This window comes from Mercenaria mercenaria, chromosome 15, assembly GCF_021730395.1.
Source record: "Mercenaria mercenaria strain notata chromosome 15, MADL_Memer_1, whole genome shotgun sequence".
NCBI lineage: Eukaryota > Metazoa > Mollusca > Bivalvia > Venerida > Veneridae > Mercenaria > Mercenaria mercenaria.
The window spans coordinates 57,251,284-57,271,474 of NC_069375.1; the positions used below are offsets into that span (position 1 = coordinate 57,251,284).

Consider the following 20,191-nt stretch of genomic DNA (forward strand, 5'->3'; position numbering starts at 1 on the left):
GGTGAAAGTTCTCTATTTTGCTTCCACCTCTGGATTATATATTGTGGAAGAAATTTAGGTAGGTTTTACATCTGCCCTAAAGTTATTTGTAAATGGAGTGAGCAAAATTCAAAACAGAAACACAGATTCGACCTTATCTTTTTCAATGCTGAAGTATGAATTCTGTCTCATTAAATCCGTTTACTTGAGGCACCATAGAAAAAATGATATTGACATTTTTATTTTGTGTTTTATAATTGTTTACCAATAGTTTGATGTTTCTTTTATTAAAATTAATGGTAAAATGAGTTCTCTGCAGACGTTTTGGATAGTGGCTATCACTTTGAAATCTGTCTCTACTTGAGCTTGTGGACATACAATAAGTTATACAAAATTTATAAAAAACGGCACGGTAAAAGTTGTTTAAAAATTGCAAAATAGTGCAAAACATGGTTACCTTTCAGAATATACCAAGCAAAGGCCATTTTGTAAAAATTACTATTAGTGATCTAATACCTTAAACAGATTGATTTCATATGTTTCTAAAGTATGAGATGTAAAACATGATAATTTTTTTCATTATAGCTGGAAAAGGTAGAGAAATTAATTTATAGAAATATGTAAATACAGTTCAAATATGTATGTAGAAATTAAATAGTTCCGCCACTTGTTTTTGTTGCCATAGAAAATAGCCGCTATTTTAATTTATAATTGTAATTTCATATATGTCTTACCAACGTCGATATTGATAGTTTGATTGGTTGATCCCAACTTGAAAGTTTCTTGTTTGAGTTCTTTCCCATTGTGACTCAATTTTACCGTGTACTCTCCTTTGAAGCCCCTGACAGTGAATGTACTATCTCCGGTAACATCTCTGGTCACGCTGGTGCGCCATGTTGTCTTGAAAAGGGTCTGATAAGCCTTGCCGGCTTCGTTTGGCTGAATAATGAATTTGAAATTTTAAGTGAATATTTATTTCACAAAAATCATCATGCTCAGAGTTACCTGCCTTCAAGAGCATTGTATTGTAATTATTAAGACACTTTTGTACAATATTAAACTACTAAAAGCTATACGTCTTGCTGTTAAAAGATAGGTACGGATCGTTAGTTTTTCAGGCCAAGTAAAACAGTCGAATGTACTAATTTAGATTGAGTAGAAGACAAGTTTCTCCGGACCGACTTTTCATAAAGCGTTCTGCTTATCACAGAACTATCTATGTCTAATAGCTGTAGAAATGTGGTACCTTTTGTTTACTTATAATACGTCGTTACTTAATATAGGCAATGTTATACATAAATATTGGTTTGTTTCCGGTATCCCGACCTACCCTAAATTTTTGGCCCGGCCCTAAATGTTTTTATGGCATTGGAGAATTTCTTTTTCAACTTTTTGACAAAAAGTTACAAAACTGCACTTTTTATGCTTTAAACATGGCCAGTAATGTTAGAAATCAACTTACTAATGCCCTAAAGGCATAACCCCCCTATTTGTATTCATTTTTTGACACAAAAATAATTTTCAAAAAAAAAATTTTTTCCGACCTACCTTCCCTATTTTTTTGAGCATGTTACCGGAAAAAAAATTGTTTTTAGGCCTTAAGATTATACAAAAATAGGTTCGTGCAGTATGTGTACAAACATTTCAAACCTATTTTAGCATACAAGAGATCACGTAATATCCAGAACTATTTCTTAAGCTCAGACTTTCGTAACAAATATGACATTATGTATCTATTGTATTGATTAATTGTTTATTTATTTATTTATTTGGGTTTTATGGCGCACCAACACAGTATAGGTTATATGGCACCAAACAGAACTACAAATTTTGGTTCCACATCTCATTTACATCGAAATAAAAACATAAGGTATGGAATCAAAATTTGCATACCTGCTGGAATCACAGAGTTACTGCAAAACCAAGTGTTAAGACCCTATTAGTCGCCTCTTACGATCATGCAAGGGTAAGGCAGTGGTTCCAATTCTTTTCATACACAGATTGTCCCAGAACCACATGGCGGCCTATTAATTGTGCTTGCATTGTAACAGTATAACGTTTGGTTCTACATTTAGTATTCATGTAACAAGGGATATTTTCAGTGTACGCCAAAATACTAACTGCAAAACTAGTGGTGTTATATATTTGATTACATGTAAAAAAATGCAATATTCAATATGTTGGACAGACAGTGCAACTTGTATCAAAACGTATGAATAGTCATAGATTTGACAGTTCTGTTTTACACGTCACATATTTATGTTTGTACGGGCTACCGAAACGCGTTGATAAACTATACATTTAACTTGTTGTTGTTGTTGTTCATTCCAAGATTAAACGTGGCGTTTAAAGCATTTACAATCAAAGCCTTGAAATGTCTGGTGGTTGCGGGTTTTGGTAGATTTATTTTCGGTTTAGATGCCAATTTATAAATATACATGAATTAGAAACAAATACAAATGTGCCCTATATCCAAGATGAACTCTGCCTGACCTAGCTTGTGATGTAACTATGGGCTGGAAAATTGTATCATTGATAGATTCAAATGGTCAGTGTGAATGGATACAGGTTGAATCAGAACTGCTTGATCACTGATAATTCATCCGCATAGTTCGTAAATGGGACTGTTTTGTGTAGCACAAGAACATCCTTTGGAAGTGATTTGGAATAAAATAAAGATGCTATATGATTGTCAGAAATACACTTGTAACTTTGGTAGCGGGATACACCCGCAACCAAAAAAGAGAACGTAATGACCAACTCTTTACAGAAGTCTTTGGCCCACATAGTCGCGTAATTATGGTATGATAAGATATGCATTAATATTGGAAAAGCCAGCCGGTCCGCAAAACAGCCCATGAGGAAGGTTTTCCCGATGATAGTTAATGCATATATATATTATGTAGGTGTAGGTCGTACGCCTACAGCCTGCTACGGAACACAAAGTTTCCTATTCAGGTTCGTGGTATAAGTCTTTCAAGAGCGCCATTTAGATATATATTTTACTCTTCAAAATGGAGACGTGGGCGTCTGTTTTGTAACAAAAGACATGGACCTGTCGGATTTCCCGTAAACTGTCTGCGCAAAATTAATTATCAATATTAACATTAATTATCATTATTACTATCATTATTATCATTATAATTATTATTACTTTATGCCTCCTTGAGAAGTTTTTATACTCACAGTCACATCCGGTCCTTCAAACAGTGCTACTTCCGGTGTAAATATTTTCCCGTCCCAAAATCCCCAGAAAAGTACGCCCTCTACCGCCGGATGGCTGAAGTATAACGTCAATATGTCTCTCAGGGCAGATGCTCGCGAGTTTGTATCATTAGAAGCTAGGCTAAGCTCTGTGATCCAGATAGGAAGGCCAGCTGCAGCGACCATATCGAGTCTTCCCTAAAATAAAGTATGACTGACTACTCTTGGTATTATGTAAACTGTACTGTTTCCCCTGCGTTGTTAAACAGAAGTGATATCACATTTATGTAATGTGTCGTACACTTACATTATCACTCAAATTGTCGCTCTGGGAGGCAGAGTGAGTCAACCCAAATAGATTACATATACCCTCAAAGTACACGAAATCTTAACTAGTTTGGGGTAAGTATATGATAAAACAGGCCACAAATTTACTCGAGTCTTAAAATCACTTGCTTCTCTGCCCCGTCTGGGTTCTAAATTTGGTGCATGTAGAAGAGTTTCTCCAAAGTGTCCCAAAACTCGTTTATGGAACCCCATTGATGGGTACCTTGGAACATCCTTTACCATTTTAGCTTCAAAGTCGTCATATGACCTAATCTGCGCCTGTGCGACTTAAATCCTTACTTGTGCATACGCGACTTAAATCCTTACTTGTGCATACGTGACTTAAATCCTTACTTGTGCATCCGTGACTTAAATCCTTACTTGTGCATACGTGACTTAAATCCTTACTTGTGAATATGTGACTTAAATCCTTACTTGTGCATACGTGACTTAAATACTTACTTGTGAATATGTGACTTAAATCCTTACTTGTGCATACGTGACTTAAATCCTTACTTGTGAATATGTGACTTAAATCCTTACTTGTGCATACGTGACTTAAATCATTACTTGTGCATACGTGACTTAAATCATTACTTGTGCATACGTGATTTAAATCATTACTTGTACATAATTGACTTAAATCCTTACTTTTGCATACGTGACTTAAATCCTTACTTGTGCATACGTGACTTAAATCAGACAATCTTACACTCATATCATGCTGTCACAAAGTCTTTGATGTGTTAGTAAAGTATTATATCGTAAAACATACAAGACAACTGTGTTATGTAGTCATATATTACTGAAAAATATATTAGATATATGTGTTACTATTTATCATTTTTCAAACTGACTTGTCGCAAATCCAGTACATCTTAGTGGTGGTCGAATTGCAATATTTATTATTGGCATAAGATATAACATCGAAAAATGATTATCGCAAATGTCCTTCTGGTCAGCTTTGGCAAAGACGCTAACTTAGAGACTGTAACTTCAGACTGGTTGGCATTATATATACTTGAAACTGTTTTTCTTAGTCTAAAATTTACAGAAAAGATATCACTTGCAAAATTTATTGAACAGCCTTTATTTGTCGTATATTATGGCTTAATCATGGCATTTATCAGATGCAAGGACAGCATTTTTTATTTTTTGTTTTACGGTAGATTTAAAAAAAAAACTGAGTCGCATGTGGTTTGGTGGGTGGGAGGATAAAAATAAAAGTCATTTTGAGCAGTTGAGCAGTCGACAAAATAACTAAAAACAGACTTTTTGTACACCACAGAAAATAACGGTTTCAACCTTAAACTGCATTTTCTCACATACAACAATTTTGAACTATCTATATCCAATCACCTCAATATATTATTGTTTTCTGTAGATGTAGCTTAACATAAATACGACATTTGTAGAATTTTGCCTTTTTTCTTCTCTTTAATATTTACTTTAGATTTTACAAGATTGCTTTGATACAATACAGTATTGCCTGTAAACCTATATATTTTTCACATTTCATTTCGCACACGAAGACCGCCATTTTCCTTGCGTCTAGTAAGCTTGATCAAACAAAATGCCTCTTCCATACAGTAGAACTTTTATTTTCTGGCAGTAGCGAAAATGCCGATTATATATATGACACAGTACAGAGATGGGATTTGGTTTTATTTGAGAAACAAAATAACCTTAACAGTGATTTGTTGTTCAATAAAATCATTGGAGTTCAGTGATATAATAACGCACCTGAAAAAAAGCAAATAATGGTTTCATTTGAAACCAAATCACTGTTTGAGATATATACTTTCGATTCTAACATGAAATCAAGGATGTTATGTACATTCTTTACGACAACCACTAAATATCTGCCTGTGTCGCGTGGTTTTCTCTTCCAGCGCACGGCAATGGCGTTTGACGTTATGAAGTAATAATTCTGAGGTACAAAAAAGCGATTTCTTTCATCTTAAAACACAATATTTCAACCTTTATCTAATAAGAACACAAGTATGGCTATGTTAGAACGAAAAAATAGAGTCTGTCCTCCCATACAACAAAATAAATAAAAACGCTGTCCTGACAAGTTATTGATTAAAAGGCAAACTAAATGAGCCATGCCATGGGAAAACCAACATAGTGGCTTTGCGACCAGCATGGATCCAGACCAGCCTGCACATCCGCGCAGTCTGGTCAGGATCCATGCTGTTCGCTAACGGTTTCTCTAATTGCAATAGGCTTTGAAAGTGAACAGCATGGATCCTGACCAGACTGCGCGGATGCGCAGGTTGGTCTGGATCCATGCTGGTCGCAAACCCACTATGTTGGTTTTCTCATGGCGCGGCTCAAATGTCATTAATCTAGAAATAGTTCAACCTAAGATGTTTTGTATGACTGTACGACGTTATAAATCTAAGCATTTGGTATTGACTCCCCCCAATGGAGACGTTAAGGGACTTGTTAACCCGGGCATGTGGATAAGATATAGTTACCTTCATCTGGGCGATGTCAAGGCTTGTATTTTTTATATGACTCTGTATTCCTACACCGTAGATTGGGACTCCAGCTTGTTTTAAGAATTTCGCTTGATTGTGTAGAGGCTGTAATATAAAAAAGTCCCTTCAAATAATCTGGTTAAAACACCATTCTAATAGGGTTAAATTAATTAAATATGAAACGACTTGTATGAATTTTCGTGTTTGTTTCTTTCTTACGGTGTATTGTATTTTTGTTTAAATGTTGTTCTTTGTTATTTTTCGTGTGTTTTTGTTTCGAAAATTGGCGACTGAAATTGCGGCAGTCTAGAGATTTCCCTAAAACAAAGCATGTAATCATCGATACACAAACAAAAGTTCGTGTGTATATGTTATAAAATAATACAAATGACTACCGTATATTTTCACTTATTAGACACACGCGGTTATAAGACGCACCTCAACATCGGGCATGTAATCTGGGGTTTCTTTTTTTTTTAATTCTCTTGTAGCACACGCTTATAAGATGCTCCCCAGTCTGAACCGGAAACATGGCTCGCAATAATGTGTCTTATAAGCGAAAATATACGGTATGCTACGATGAAAGAAAATTACCACTGAGGCAAATTGTTCCATTACACCAAAATCATTCAGAAAGATTTTCACATTGGGATCGACTGCGTGCGCATCATCGAACATTTGATTGGTTATATTCGGGTTTCCGGTGGCCGTCTCGAAGTAGACACCGTGAGTATTCTCATTGTTAACATCCCAATGTTCTAAACTGTCGAATAAAAATGTAATTAGCAGAGTTAGCCCTACATTACGGATGGGCTTTCTTAGTATCTAGGCCCGTGCCCTAAAAAAAGTCCAGGGCGTGTAGCCGGGATTATCATCCGCTAATAAGGTAGGAAAGAAACCAGATTAGAAACTAGTGCTGCACAGTTAAACAGATCGTATCACATCAAATTAAAAGTATAAACTTTTGAGGATATAGCTTCTTCAAATATCAACTGTATAATGATTAAAAAAAATAAATCACCAATAAAAGCATATCTTTTAAAAAGTCATGATTAAAACCAGTTTCAGGAACAATTTTAAGTGTTTATACTGTGCCATGACGTCTTAAGATTGAAGGTTTGCTACAAAAGCAGTTATAGCACAAGATATATTTAAGGTGTGCTACAAAAGTAGTTACAGCCCACCCGCTTAGCTCAATTGGGTAAGAGCGTTGGTCTATGGATCTCGGGGTCGCGAGTTCGATCCTCGGGCGGGGCGTATGTTCTCCGTGACTATTTGATAAACGACATTGTGTCTGATATCATTAGTCCTCCACCTCTGATTCATGTGGGGAAGTTGGCAGTTACTTGTGGAGAACAGGTTTGTACTGGTACAGAATCCAGGAACACTGGTTAGGTTAACTGCCCGCCGTTACATGACTGAAATACTGTTGAAAAACGGCGTTAAACCCAAAACAAACAAACAAACAAAAGTAGTTATAGCACAAGATATATTTAAGGTGTGCTCCAAAATCAATTATAGCACAAGATATATTTAAGGTGTGCTGTAAAAGCAGTTATAGCACTAGATATATTTAAGGTGTGCTACAAAAGCAGTTACAGCACAAGATATATTTAAGGTGTGCTGTAAAAGCAGTTATAGCACAAGATATATTTAAGGTGTGCTACAAAAGCAGTTGTAGCACATGATACATTTAAGGTGTGCTGTAAAAGCAGTTATAACACAAGAGAGATTTAAGGTGTGCTACAAAAGCAGTTATAGCAGAAGATATATTTAAGGTGTGCTACAAAAGCAGTTGTAGCACAAGATATATTTAATGTGTGCTACAAAAGCGGTTATGCACAAAATATATTTAAGGTGTGCTACAAAAGCGGTTATGCACAAGATATATTTAAGGTGTGCTACAAAAGCAGTTATAGCACAAGAGATATTTAAGGTGTGCTACAAAAGCAGTTATAGCACAAGAGATATTTAAGGTGTGCTCCAAAAGTAGTTATAGCCCAAGTGTGCTACAAAAGCAGTTATAGCACAAGAGATATTTAAGGTGTACTGTAAAAGCAGCTATAGCACAAGATATATTTAAGGTGTGCTACAAAAGCGGTTATGCACAAAATATATTTAAGGTGTGCTAAAAAAGCGGTTATGCACAAGATATATTTAAGGTGTGCTACAAAAGCGGTTATGCACAAGATATATTTAAGGTGTGCTACAAAAGCAGTTATAGCACAAGATATATTTAATGTGTGCTACAAAAGCGGTTATAGCACAAGATATATTTAAGGTGTGCTACAAAAGCGGTTATGCACAAAATAGGTGTGCTACAAAAGCGGTTATGCACAAAATATATTTAAGGTGTGCTACAAAAGCGGTTATGCACAAGATATATTAAAGGTGTGCTACAAAAGCGGTTATGCACAAAATATATTAAGGTGTGCTACAAAAGCGGTTATGCACGAGATATATTTAAAGTGTGCTACAAAAGCAATTATAGCACAAGATATATTAAAGGTGTACTGTAAAAGCAGTTATAGCACAAGAGATATTTAAGGTGTGCTACAAAAGCGGTTATGCACAAAATAGGTGTGCTACAAAAGCGGTTATGCACGAGATATATTTAAAGTGTGCTACAAAAGCAATTATAGCACAAGAGATATTTAAGGTGTACTGTAAAAGCAGTTATAGCACAAAAGATATTTAAGGTGTGCTACAAAAGCGGTTATGCACAAAATAGGTGTGCTACAAAAGCGGTTATGCACAAAATATATTTAAGGTGTGCTACAAAAGCGGTTATGCACAAGATATATTTAAGGTGTGCTACAAAAGCGGTTATGCAAAAGATATATTTAAGGTGTGCTACAAAAGCAGTTATAGCACAAGATATATTTAAGGTGTGCTACAAAAGCAGTTATAGCACAAGAGATATTTAATGTGTACTGTAAAAGCAGTTATAGCACAAGATATATTTAAGGTGTGCTACAAAAGCGGTTATGCACAAAATATATTTAAGGTGTGCTACAAAAGCGGTTATGCACAAGATATATTTAAGGTGTGCTACAAAAGCGGTTATACCACAAGATATATTTAAGGTGTGCTGTAAAAGCAGTTATAGCACAAGATATACTTAAGGTGTGCTCCAAAAGCAGTTATAGCGCTAGATATATTTAAGGTGTGCTCCAAAAGAAGTTATAGCACAAGATACATTTAAGGTGTGCTGTAAAAGCAGTTATAGAACAAGATGTATACATAACTAGAGATAATTTTATGCTAACTCATCACCACCTCAACACACGAGACCAATTACGGCAAAACGCTTAGCAGTACAAACAAGCGTGCAAGCACAGCAAGTCCACTAACCCAATAAGATTGTTTCGATGCTGTTTTATATATACACCTGATTTGTGCTACTGGTTCAAAATTTGGATAAATGTATACTCAAATCTCTGTTATCATGTCTCACAAATCAAAAGTGGCATTTTAGCCTTTTAAAACAGACCCACATGACAATTTTCTCAGCATGACCATTTCGGCCTGGGTGGTTCCAATACTCCCGCTTTCATAGCCTTGGGTATTGTATAATCACCCCTTGTATATGGTGCCTGCTTTTTAATTTTGTCTTTTTGAGGGTTCCTGTGATATGCAGGCTCCATAACCTCAGATCCCCTTTCTAAATTCAGTTTGTTTAGTTCTGCCCATTGTTTTCTCATTTGGGGCAAACCCATTACTTTATCTGGGGACCAAACATCGCTTTTCATGGAATTACACGCTAAAACACGTGTATCATTGAAGGTTCCATGTGCACCGCCGTTTGAAAACATCTGCGGATGTCTCTAAATTGCTTTTTGTATTTTTAGCATGTGCAAATGTTGAGTTCTGCTCAACGCGGGACTAGAGGGCGTGGACGTTAGCATGCATTTCCACTACCGTCTATGAACAGGCTAAATCAAACCGAGCCTGCAATATTTTCGTTTTTGTTGTGTTGAGCGACCTGTGAAGTTTCCACTTTTTCTATTTTTTAAACTGACTGGGACCACATTTTCTTTCTTTGAGGGTTAACTATTTCTCAAGGATACACTAAATTTATAGATTTAATATATATATTAGGACCTTTCCATACCAACAATCTGTGCACAATAGACGCATTTGAGTCCTCTCAGAGAAGCTAGCGTGTTATACTAAAAGACGGCATGTCCACGTATTTTATATCCTAATACAAACTACAAAATCGCAATTGATTCTTTATATACAGGTGATTTTTTAAGCAAAAACATTGTTGCTTTTCTTAATTCAAGGCTGTTACGTACAGACCAACGGTTTTCCCAACAACTCCCTTGGTCCTAACATCGATTTCATTCAGCAACTCTTCTCGGCTCAACTTGGTTATTCACTTCGGAACTTTGTCAGGTACACCCCAGAATATATTGTGGCCACGCACCTTTGTTCTGAAATATTGCAAAGCTGATGGAAGTTTCTTCACAAGGGATGCTGTACTTTTTTCTCATCAACGTAAAAAAGTACGGAATCTTGTTACACAGTCTACATGTTCTTTCGTTTTAGTTTCAGTTCAGTTTGCTTGGATTTAAATCCAGAGTGAAGCATTAAAACAATATGTAATGTCTTTGAAGTTGCCGATGCTGTTGTTTTCACAGACAATTAGACAATGAATATTAAAACTGCACCAGAAGTGCATCATCACAAGTGGTATTATATATCAAAATACTGCCAGAAGATGTCAATGTACATGATTCATCAGAATTCATGAATTAATATTATTAAAATTGATATGTTTTCATTAAGCACATCTTTACTGTGTGGATAACGCAGTGAAAAACAATCTATATAGTTTACAACACTGACATTATTATAATAAATGAATCAATCTGCACCACACACTTTAATGAGTATTTCAGAACGAACTGTTTTACTTAATCTAAATTTATTTACAAATAAGATGTTTTCCTGATAGTGATTTATTTATTAAAATGTATATACTTGCCCGTTACCCTTAAGAGCATTCAGAGCATTTATTGGGGTATCATAGTCTATTTTACCCTAAAAAGAAACAAAGAAATAAAAAGTTTTTTGGGTTGTTTCTTTCACATACATTGTTGTATTTGAGATAACATTACTTTTTCACAACGTGTTTCCCTATGTGAGGATTATGTGAAAAGGTTGGAATCAGATCCCGGTATGCAATATGCTTGTGAACTGAGATATATTTGTACATTTTGTATATTTAGTATAATTTGTACAATTCATTTTTTCATAGACATTCTAAAATAAAGCTGCATGGTAACTGTGTAGGTTTTTTAGCTGATGAAGCTTGTTATGCCGTATGCCTACTCTTTTATCTTTGGACTATGCAGAAGAGTAATAACTGACAAGATAGAATCATCGTCTCGGTCAAATTAGCCAATCAATCAAAATCTTCAGGCAGTTTTGCACGTCTGGATCAAAGTTTTGTCTACAATGTAGAATTCGATTAAACCGTGATTTTTCGAAACTTCGGAATATACATAGAACATACAGCAAATAAAAAAGATAGGGTCGCGTAATCGATTTTTTTGCTAGTTTGGACCTCACACAAAAATTTCATAATGTAAGTCTTTGGGAAAATCACAGTTTCGATAACATTTTCGTGAACAGAACTTTTTCTTCAATGTAATAAAATTACTCATCTGCTGCCATTAATTCATAAAATGACGTCGAATCAATGCTTTATTCTACGTGTTCCGGATAAATGACGCTACGTCACTACTTCCGCCTACCATTTGCACTACTAACTACTTCCGGTTTATGGAACGTGCAGAACTACCTGAAGTTAACATAGTTACCTCTACATCTCACATTCGCTGTCTAACATTTTTTCAAAAAGCTGAAAGCACAATTTGCATAGCCATACATACCTTTGTCCATTCCATTAGCCTCCATTTTAACGCATTTTCCAGTACAGCCCATTCAAAGTTGTCATACAAAGCTTGCGCATACTTACGATAGTTTGGATCAACAATTTGCTTCGCCCCGACAGCACTTCCGAAGGCAAACTCGTGAGTGTTTTGAATAAGCTGTAAAAGATGAAGTGTCTGACTGTCTTACCAAAAATCTATAAGAATTAATCAGATATGAAACTTTCACGAGAACGTAGAGGAAAATCTCATTCAGTATTGATGGCCGGAATATCATTCCTTTGATCTAGCTGCTTAATTATGTCGAAGTAAATGTTATTTGAGCCGTGCCATGGGAAAACCAACATAGTGGGTGTGCGACCAGCATGGATCCAGACCAGCCTGCGCATCCGCGCAGTCTGGTCAGGCTCCATGCTGTTCGCTTATAAAGCCTATTGGAATTTGAGAAACTGTTAGCGAACAGCATGGATCCTGACCAGACTGCGTCGATGCGCAGGCTGGTCTGGATCCATGCTGGTCGCACACCCACTATGTTGGTTTTCCCATGGCACGGCTCATTTTTCGGTCTCTTGAGCCTTCAATAACAGACACAACAGACTGAACAGACCAAAATAACAACGGCGAAATGCAAAGAACTCATAGTACCATGTCAAATGTAGTTTCCCCGGACCTTATTAGGCATACAGACACTAAATAGGAAAATGGCGCGAAAGCAATTGTCGCATAACGGCGTATTCGAATATGTTCTCAGAGCTGTAGAGCTATTTTCCTTATTTGCTTTGATGATATTTCCAGGGCCCAATTTTTGATTGGTCGGTTACTTTACTGGTGGGAGTACTGAGTATCATTTACACAACAGCCTACCCTTCCCTAGAGCTTCCATGTGAACTTACCCAATGATAATGTGACACTGCTCTCTTACCGGTATGCGCTTCAAGGTCACACACCCCTAAATATTTAGTATTCCCTATGATTAAATTCTATATAAAACTGACATTCTTTAAAGGGCTAACAAACATTTGTATGTTTGTTTGTTTGTTTTGTTTGTTTGTTTGTTTGTTTGTTTTGGGTTTAACGCTGTGTTTTTTTCAACAGTATTTCAGTTATGTAACGACGGGCAGTTAGCCTAACCAGTGTTCCTGGATTCTGTACCAGTACAAACCTGTTCTCCACAAGTAACTACCAACTTCTCCACATGAATCAGCGGTAGAGAACGAATGATTTGAGCCACAATGTCGTTTATCAAATCGTCAGGGAGAACATAGCCTCGCCAGGGCTCGAACTCGCGACCACGCGATCCGTAGATCTGTGTTCTCCCTATTGAGCTAAGCGGACGGGCTATGCCAAAACATAGCTAGACCAATTTCAGAGAACAAATCCTAACCTCTGTCTGAAGAGTTATGATAAAATTGACATAAAATGAACAGAAAAATAGGGATCATTTATCTTCTAAGAGAGATTTCTCTTGTCACATTTGCTTACTGTACAATCACATAAAAATCACACTGCTGTGACCTGGAAGTACTACTCATACTAAAATTGGTTTTCATTTCATCAAATATAACCTCCTCTCCCATTCGTTTTACCAAAATATCAAAAATACATCCACAATGAAATTTAAACAAAAGCCAGCTTTAGTTTAGACCTCTAGCGGCCATGCCAAGTGAATAGGGCCTAATTAGTGTTCAAAAACCTGTCCGCCATTACGCGACAAGACCAGATGGCTCCCACGTTAGTTCCTTTACCACAGTTAGGCCTTCAACCGTTGTTTATCTCAGAAAATACAACGTTTAAACTCCTTCTTTGCTTTAATGACAAACAAAAAATCGAACTATCTTAAATTCTGCGATAAACAATAATTAACGCGCAGACTGCTTAGGGATCATTATGACGTCAGATATAACGTCAAATTTTCGCATGACGCCCAGTTCATTACTACTCGGATGAATGAACTTTTTTAGTTAGATATAGCGTCTCTTTACAATAAACAAAAAAAATAAACGAGTAAATAACAGATTTCTAAGCATGCACGTGTACCCGAGAAAATATAATGGTGTTTGTTTTACTTGACTGATGCCAAAGAAAAAAAAATCACCTCTACTTGGTACTTTTCATTTTGTGATGCAGACGACAATCTGAAATGTAGGAATATTGCAGGAAATGTCGTGGTTGGAGGGAATAAAACTGTGTTTGGAGACCAGTCTCGAAACTTAAAAACCTCATTGGCTGTTTCTAAGCTCACTTTTGGATCTGACCAATGAAAAGGTAGCAGTCTGAGACTGGTTCCCAAACCGATTCTTTGTGACCTTCCGCAAATGGCGTCTTTCTTCGACTGTGTTTCCAAATTTAACTTTATAATTATTATATTATGTACATTCTTTTTGTATCTTTAATCACGCAATGTTGTAACGTAATACTGTATACATGTTATTCAGTCTCCACCGGTAAACTTACACAACGTCAATGTCAGATTTTCTAATTTTTTCGATTCTCGCATTAGCTTCTGTCTTCCAGTTGGCATTTTCCTCCACGACCTGCAGACTGGCATCATCTACCAGGTAGTTCACAGTCGCACCAAACTTGTATATATACATGACATGAATTTGCCTCTGAAAAAAATAACAAATTTTGATTTAAAAGTTGCCTTGAATATTTTAAAAGTATCATAATAAAACTGCTAAATAATGTCTTTCCCGAAGAGGTCTGGCACCTGGGTATTTTGTGTTTAGACAACCAGTGTCCTGGAGCCTAACCTATCCTGCCCGCAATATACCTTTGACGGCTCGTGGGGGACTGCTTTTCATGGATTTCACTGTTGCGCCAATGTGAAAAAAAGTTGAATCCGGGCGAAGAAATCTAATTCCTCTTTATTTTACCTTCCGAAGTTGAAATCAACGATTCAAGGCCGTCACGCTTGAAATCTTATAAACGAAATTAAAAGATTTTAATGTTTTTGTTATTGTTTAGTTAAAGAAATCTGGGGTCATTGTTTTAAAAATGAATTTGAAGTCTCTATGGTAGCTGATTTCTGCCATTTCGCGTTTTCGCCTCGTGATACCGCCGAGCGAAAAAAACGAAAATTAACAAGTTAAAATGGCGGGGCGAAAACGCGAAATGGCAGAAATCAGCCACCAGAAGTCACCAAACATGTCAGCTTTGAGTTGGACTGCAATGAATAGCACCGGTCAGTTTTAAAAATCAGTTCAAAATCAGCCAATCAGATGTTAGGGTTTTGAGACTGGTCAATGAACTTTTTACAACCCTGAACCCAAGCGAGAGCAAAACACTTGCTTAACAAGGGCCCGCATCTAAAATTAAGACTTGGACTTAAATATGCTTGTATTTTCATTTATAATGTTAATTTAAGATAAAGCTTTACTGCTGAGAATTACGAAAGCTCCTAGTTAGAATTTCTAGAGTCATACAATATGCATTGAAATACTAGAAGTTTTTGTGGGGTTTTATTTTGTGGGGTGGGGGTGGGGGGAGGGGGTTGTTGTTGTTGTTGTTTTTTCCTGCTTATGTGTGTGCGTTTGTGTGCTTTTGCGTCTGTGTCTTGGACAGTGTTCTTAAGGTTATTGTATCTTACGTTTCTATTTATCTATTTATCTATGTGCGTGCGTGCGTGCGTGCGTGTCTTCTGTACGTGAGTGTCTGCGCTACTGTGGTTTACGTTCTAGGGTAACTGTAATTAAGGAAGGTAGCATTCCCTTTTGAATATGTATCCTTTTCCCACTTTCCCCTTCCACTTCTACACCCCCCTACCCCCCCCCCCCCCCCCCCCCCAACTTCTTTCTATATTTTGCATAAAATGATTATGTACTTGTTGGATTTTTGAAGTAACCCGTCTGTAAATTTTTTCCGTTACGGCTTCTTTTTGTTATGGGCTTACTTTGCAAATGCGTGGCTCTGAGGCTGTGTTTTTGGTGCTCTGTTCTTCCGAGAAATCTACCCTTACCTATTATCTTTTATATAACTATATAACTTAGATCTACTATAAACAGCAACATGTGTACCTTAAAATTACATAAATACCAATTAACTTGCTCAAGCTATATTGGAACATTGTTATTGGCACGTGTCAATAATTCGTAATGGTGTGCCATTAGAAACTAAAAGTTAAGACTCATTGAAAAATATTACCCCGGGACAGCATTGGTCAACGTTAGTTTGGCAAAATGTAATTATGTTCGACGTTTATTTTTTCAATTTAATTTACCCTGTTATAGTAATAACAATAATAATGGGTTAAAGTGGCTTTATGCACATCTTATTGCACATTACATAGTGTGTTTTTGGTGAATGTTTTATAAAAACAATTTTCGGTTGCTGTGTATTTAAATGTGTTAAATTAACAATAGTGCCGCATAAGAATTTGAAGTTGATGCTTTAGAAATAAAGAAATCGGACAAATAAAATAATATTTCTTTTCTTCAATCGTCTACGCAGTGATCTCCCTTACCTATAGGTAGAGATTTCTGAAGTTGAAGGGAAGCAACTCCTGCATGCAATGCCCCAATCAAAATAAGAAAAGTCGTATTTGGAAAGTTATTATTTCGTAGTGGTAACAAGAAGATATTTTTAAAAGATGTTATGTTTGGTATATTTCGTTAAAAGCTATCATTTCTTCCACCTTTTTTACACACACATCTCTTTCAGCTAGATTTTGACTTGAAAATGAGCATAATTCCACTTTAAGGTCAAAGCATCAATAAGATATTCGATTTCTTTTATCCATTATCTAATTTTGATGATAGTGGCACAATTTGTGTCACTTTAGAAGGAGTTCTAGTTACCTGGTGGGACTTTGTGTATACCTCCAATCAAAGTCCACGCATTTTCTCTGATGTACTTGTCGCGTCCAAATTTCAAAACTATGTTTTTGCTTCCTGAAAAATAACATAACACAAGTTATAGATTCCCAAGCGCGAGGATAGAGTTAACGGGTCGTGCATTCCCTAAACATGACGTCATTGCTTACCGTGAGTATTACTTCCCCATATCGCTTCAGAATATCCCTGCGCGGAGGTTGGATATCATCGCTTACCGTAATTCCCAAACGCTTATTGTGATTCTCCAAACATGACATCGCTTACCGTCGCGTGATTCTCCGAACATGACATCATCGCTTACCGTGATTCCCCGAACATGACATCATCGCCTATCGTGATTCTCCGAACATGACAACATCGCTTACCGTGATTCTCCTAACATGACATCATCGCTTACCGTGATTCCCCCAACATGATATCATCGTCTACCGTGATTCCCAAACTCTAACCGTGATTCTCCGGACATGACATCATCGCTTACCGTGATTCCTAAAACATGACATAATCGCTTACCGCGATACCCCTAACATGACATAATCGCCTACCGTGATTCTCCGAACATAACATCATCGCTTACCGTGATTCCTAAAACATGACATAATCGCTTACCGCGATACCCCTAACATGACATCATCGCTTACCGTGATTCTCCGAACATGACATCATCGCTTACCGTGATTCCCAAACTCTAACCGTGATTCTTCGAACAGGACATCATCACTTACCGTGATTCCTAAAACATGACATAATCGCTTACCGCGATACCCTAACATAACATAAGTGCCTACCGTGATTCCCAAAACATGACATCATCGCTCACCATGATTCCTAAAACATGACATCATCGCTAACAGCGATTCCTCGAATATGATTTCATCACTTACTTCATTCCACGAACACGACATCATGTCTTACCGTGATTCACCGAACATGACATCATCGCTTACCGGGATTCCCCGAACATGACATCATCGCTTACCGGGACTTCCCTTACATGTCATCTTTGTTTCCACAGTTTGATACATGGCACCTTGTTCCATGTTAAGAAGCTGGATATACGCTGTGAAATTGTACGAAGAGCCAGGGGTAACAACAACATTTTGTGCCAACCCATTGAAATTAGCTGTTCTGTAATACAGAGAGAAAAGACAGTTTGAAAAATCGTGTAAATGCAGTAAATCTCAATATTTTAATGAACGTTTATTTCAAAGAGAGGTATTGATCGTGACAGGTGTTAATGTGTTTGACAACGAACCACAAGCCGCTAGCCCCTCGCCAAGGCTGGTTCGAGATTTGGACCAAGCTCAGAACACCCTATATGAGCAAAAGCAAAAGGGCTGAGTAGTGGTACCCGCTATGGGTTCTAGTCTCTTTCTGATGTTGCTAAGTACTGCTTTCCAGATTAAAACATCGTAAGTACGTCTCCCTGAAAAGGGAACATGAACTGTTTGTTTGATATAACCGACTCGTCTGTCTGTTTATCTAGTCACAAAATCTTCTTACCATCTCCCTCTCAACCGCTGTTTTGACACAGTAATGACTGGTATGAAGTGAAGTTTTGTTATATCTCTCTTCAGCCATTCCACTTGATATAATATCATTCGTGAACCGTGCTTTGAAAAAAAAAATATTTCTGATCGTTTCTGAATAGAACTCATGCCTCAAAATAGAAAAGTGGCACAATTTTCATGAAATTTGATTTTTGATATTGTCAAACTAAATCAACCTTTTGAAGCCTATTGGTCTATACCAATGCGGTAACCTTTGCTTGACGTCAATGTACAATCACCATCATGCTTGACGTCAGTGTACAATCACCACGTAAGACTTAATAGACCTGTTTTAACCCATGACACTTTGGAAAATTGCTTGATGCTGTAGTGATCTTTGCTAGACTCAATATATAACCACCAGTTAATATCAGAATGAACGTCTGCTACCATGAAATAGCCTGATTAACAGTTAAGGGCACATTTTTCGTGAAACTTGATCATTTTTTTTTTTAAAAATTCATCACTTATTGAAATAAACGTAAAACTAAATTTACCTGTTTGAAACCTTTAGTTTATGCCACCCACCGTGGGAAACTTTGCTTGACGTCAATGTACAGCCACAATGACGTCATAAGAATATAAAACTAAATTTACCTGTTTGAAACCATAACACTGCGCGATCCGCTGTAGTGATCTTTGCTCGACGTCAAAGTACAACCTCCTTTGCATGACCAGTTATTGTCGAAATTAACAATTTCCATATCAGGGTTCTTCAGTACTTCGACGCTGGCAAGGGTTTGGTCCACAAGCACTAAGTAACACGAAAAAAAAACCCAAAAAAACACTGAAAACATTTCTAATTTTTGTAACATATTCTTAATCACTTGTGTCTAATCAAATATTGTCCCAAAATCCTGTTAAAGATCAAAATTTAAGCTCAACAAGATAAAACCTCTTACAAAAAGTAAGAATTGAAGGCTTTAAAAGTTTTGGTAAATGCCACACGGTGACGGTCAAATACATATGAACGAATCTCATGCTTCAATTATTATATATATACGACGTTTAAAGGCACTGACCTCCAGATCTGGCTAAAAATAATCTTTTTTTCAAATTGAACTTTGGTCATATTATGAACATTAGAATATGAATTTTTGTTTCTAAAATATTTTTAAAATTCCAAATCAAGAAAAAATGATGACCGCGTCAGGAATCGAACACCGGACCGCCGCCGCAATAAAGACATTTTCTCGTCGTCGTAACCAATAGCGCTATAGCTGAAGCAGTGAATAATGACTACGAAATACATTCTCGCATATCAGAGGTCTACCGTGGTTCCCCGGATGATTTTGACGAACATCTGATGGATGAGAATGACGAAATATAGATATTTATTATCGAGACAGTTTACCTGGAGAAAAAGCGTGACAAACGCTTTTCGAAATTCATCGTAAAAAGTAGTAAAAACAGCAAATTCTCATATGTTCCCGTAACATAAAATTTGTCAGTAATTAAGTTTTAAAGCCTTCTTAAGAAATATAGCATTTATTTCAAGATATCTAAAAAAAAAAATATTTTGTCGAACGATCTGGAAGCATGCCGCTTTAAGATTTACAAAATGAATTTACAGCAAATTGTCCCATGCCAGTCTTGTAATGTTTTGACTGGATATTTGATTGCATAGAATGCACAGTAAAAGATTTTGCTGCAAGATAAAATGCGTCTGTGTTTCAAAATTATTTTACGCTTTTTTTTTTGGGGGGGGGGGGGGGGGGGGGGGGGGGGGGGGGGGGGGGGTTTGGGAGGGTATTTTTTTTAAACTAAGTAATATCAATATTAAATAAAACAGTTTGGAACAGTTTCAATACTAGTATTCCATTATGCACTTTGCACTAACACATGCATTTTTGACTTGACAAGCACCTGCTATACCTATCTGAGGCAATTGTTACCTTTCATTGAAACCA

The 20,191-nt window shown here is 36.7% G+C and overlaps 1 protein-coding gene across 1 annotated transcript; it reads right to left on the reverse strand.

The window, feature by feature from the left end:
• Positions 1–53: 53 nt before the first annotated feature.
• Positions 54–19,103, reverse strand: LOC123566452 (anti-sigma-I factor RsgI6-like). The gene is made up of 11 exons (XM_053524263.1): positions 18,879–19,103; positions 17,707–17,859; positions 16,752–16,788; positions 14,354–14,508; positions 13,995–14,034; positions 11,900–12,058; positions 10,990–11,045; positions 6,591–6,759; positions 5,994–6,101; positions 3,166–3,381; positions 54–918 (listed from the first exon to the last, which is right to left on the reverse strand). The coding sequence occupies exons 1-11, from the start codon at positions 19,094–19,096 to the stop codon at positions 685–687; spliced, it is 1,545 nt and encodes a 514-aa protein (XP_053380238.1). The 5' UTR covers positions 19,097–19,103; the 3' UTR covers positions 54–684.
• Between the last annotated feature and the right edge of the window lie 1,088 nt (positions 19,104–20,191).

What these genes read in the sequence shown, in the direction of transcription:
- LOC123566452 (XM_053524263.1), bottom strand. Translation starts at nt 19,096, where the DNA reads ATGTTACAAAAATTAGAAATGTTTTCAGTGTTTTTTTGGGTTTTTTTT. An exon ending in AAATCTGACATTGACGTTGT is followed by an intron (nt 14,035 to 14,353) that starts GTAAGTTTACCG and finishes CCTACATTTCAG; the next exon opens with ATTGTCGTCTGCATCACAAA. An exon ending in TTGACATCGCCCAGATGAAG is followed by an intron (nt 3,382 to 5,993) that starts GTAACTATATCT and finishes ACTTTATTTTAG; the next exon opens with GGAAGACTCGATATGGTCGC.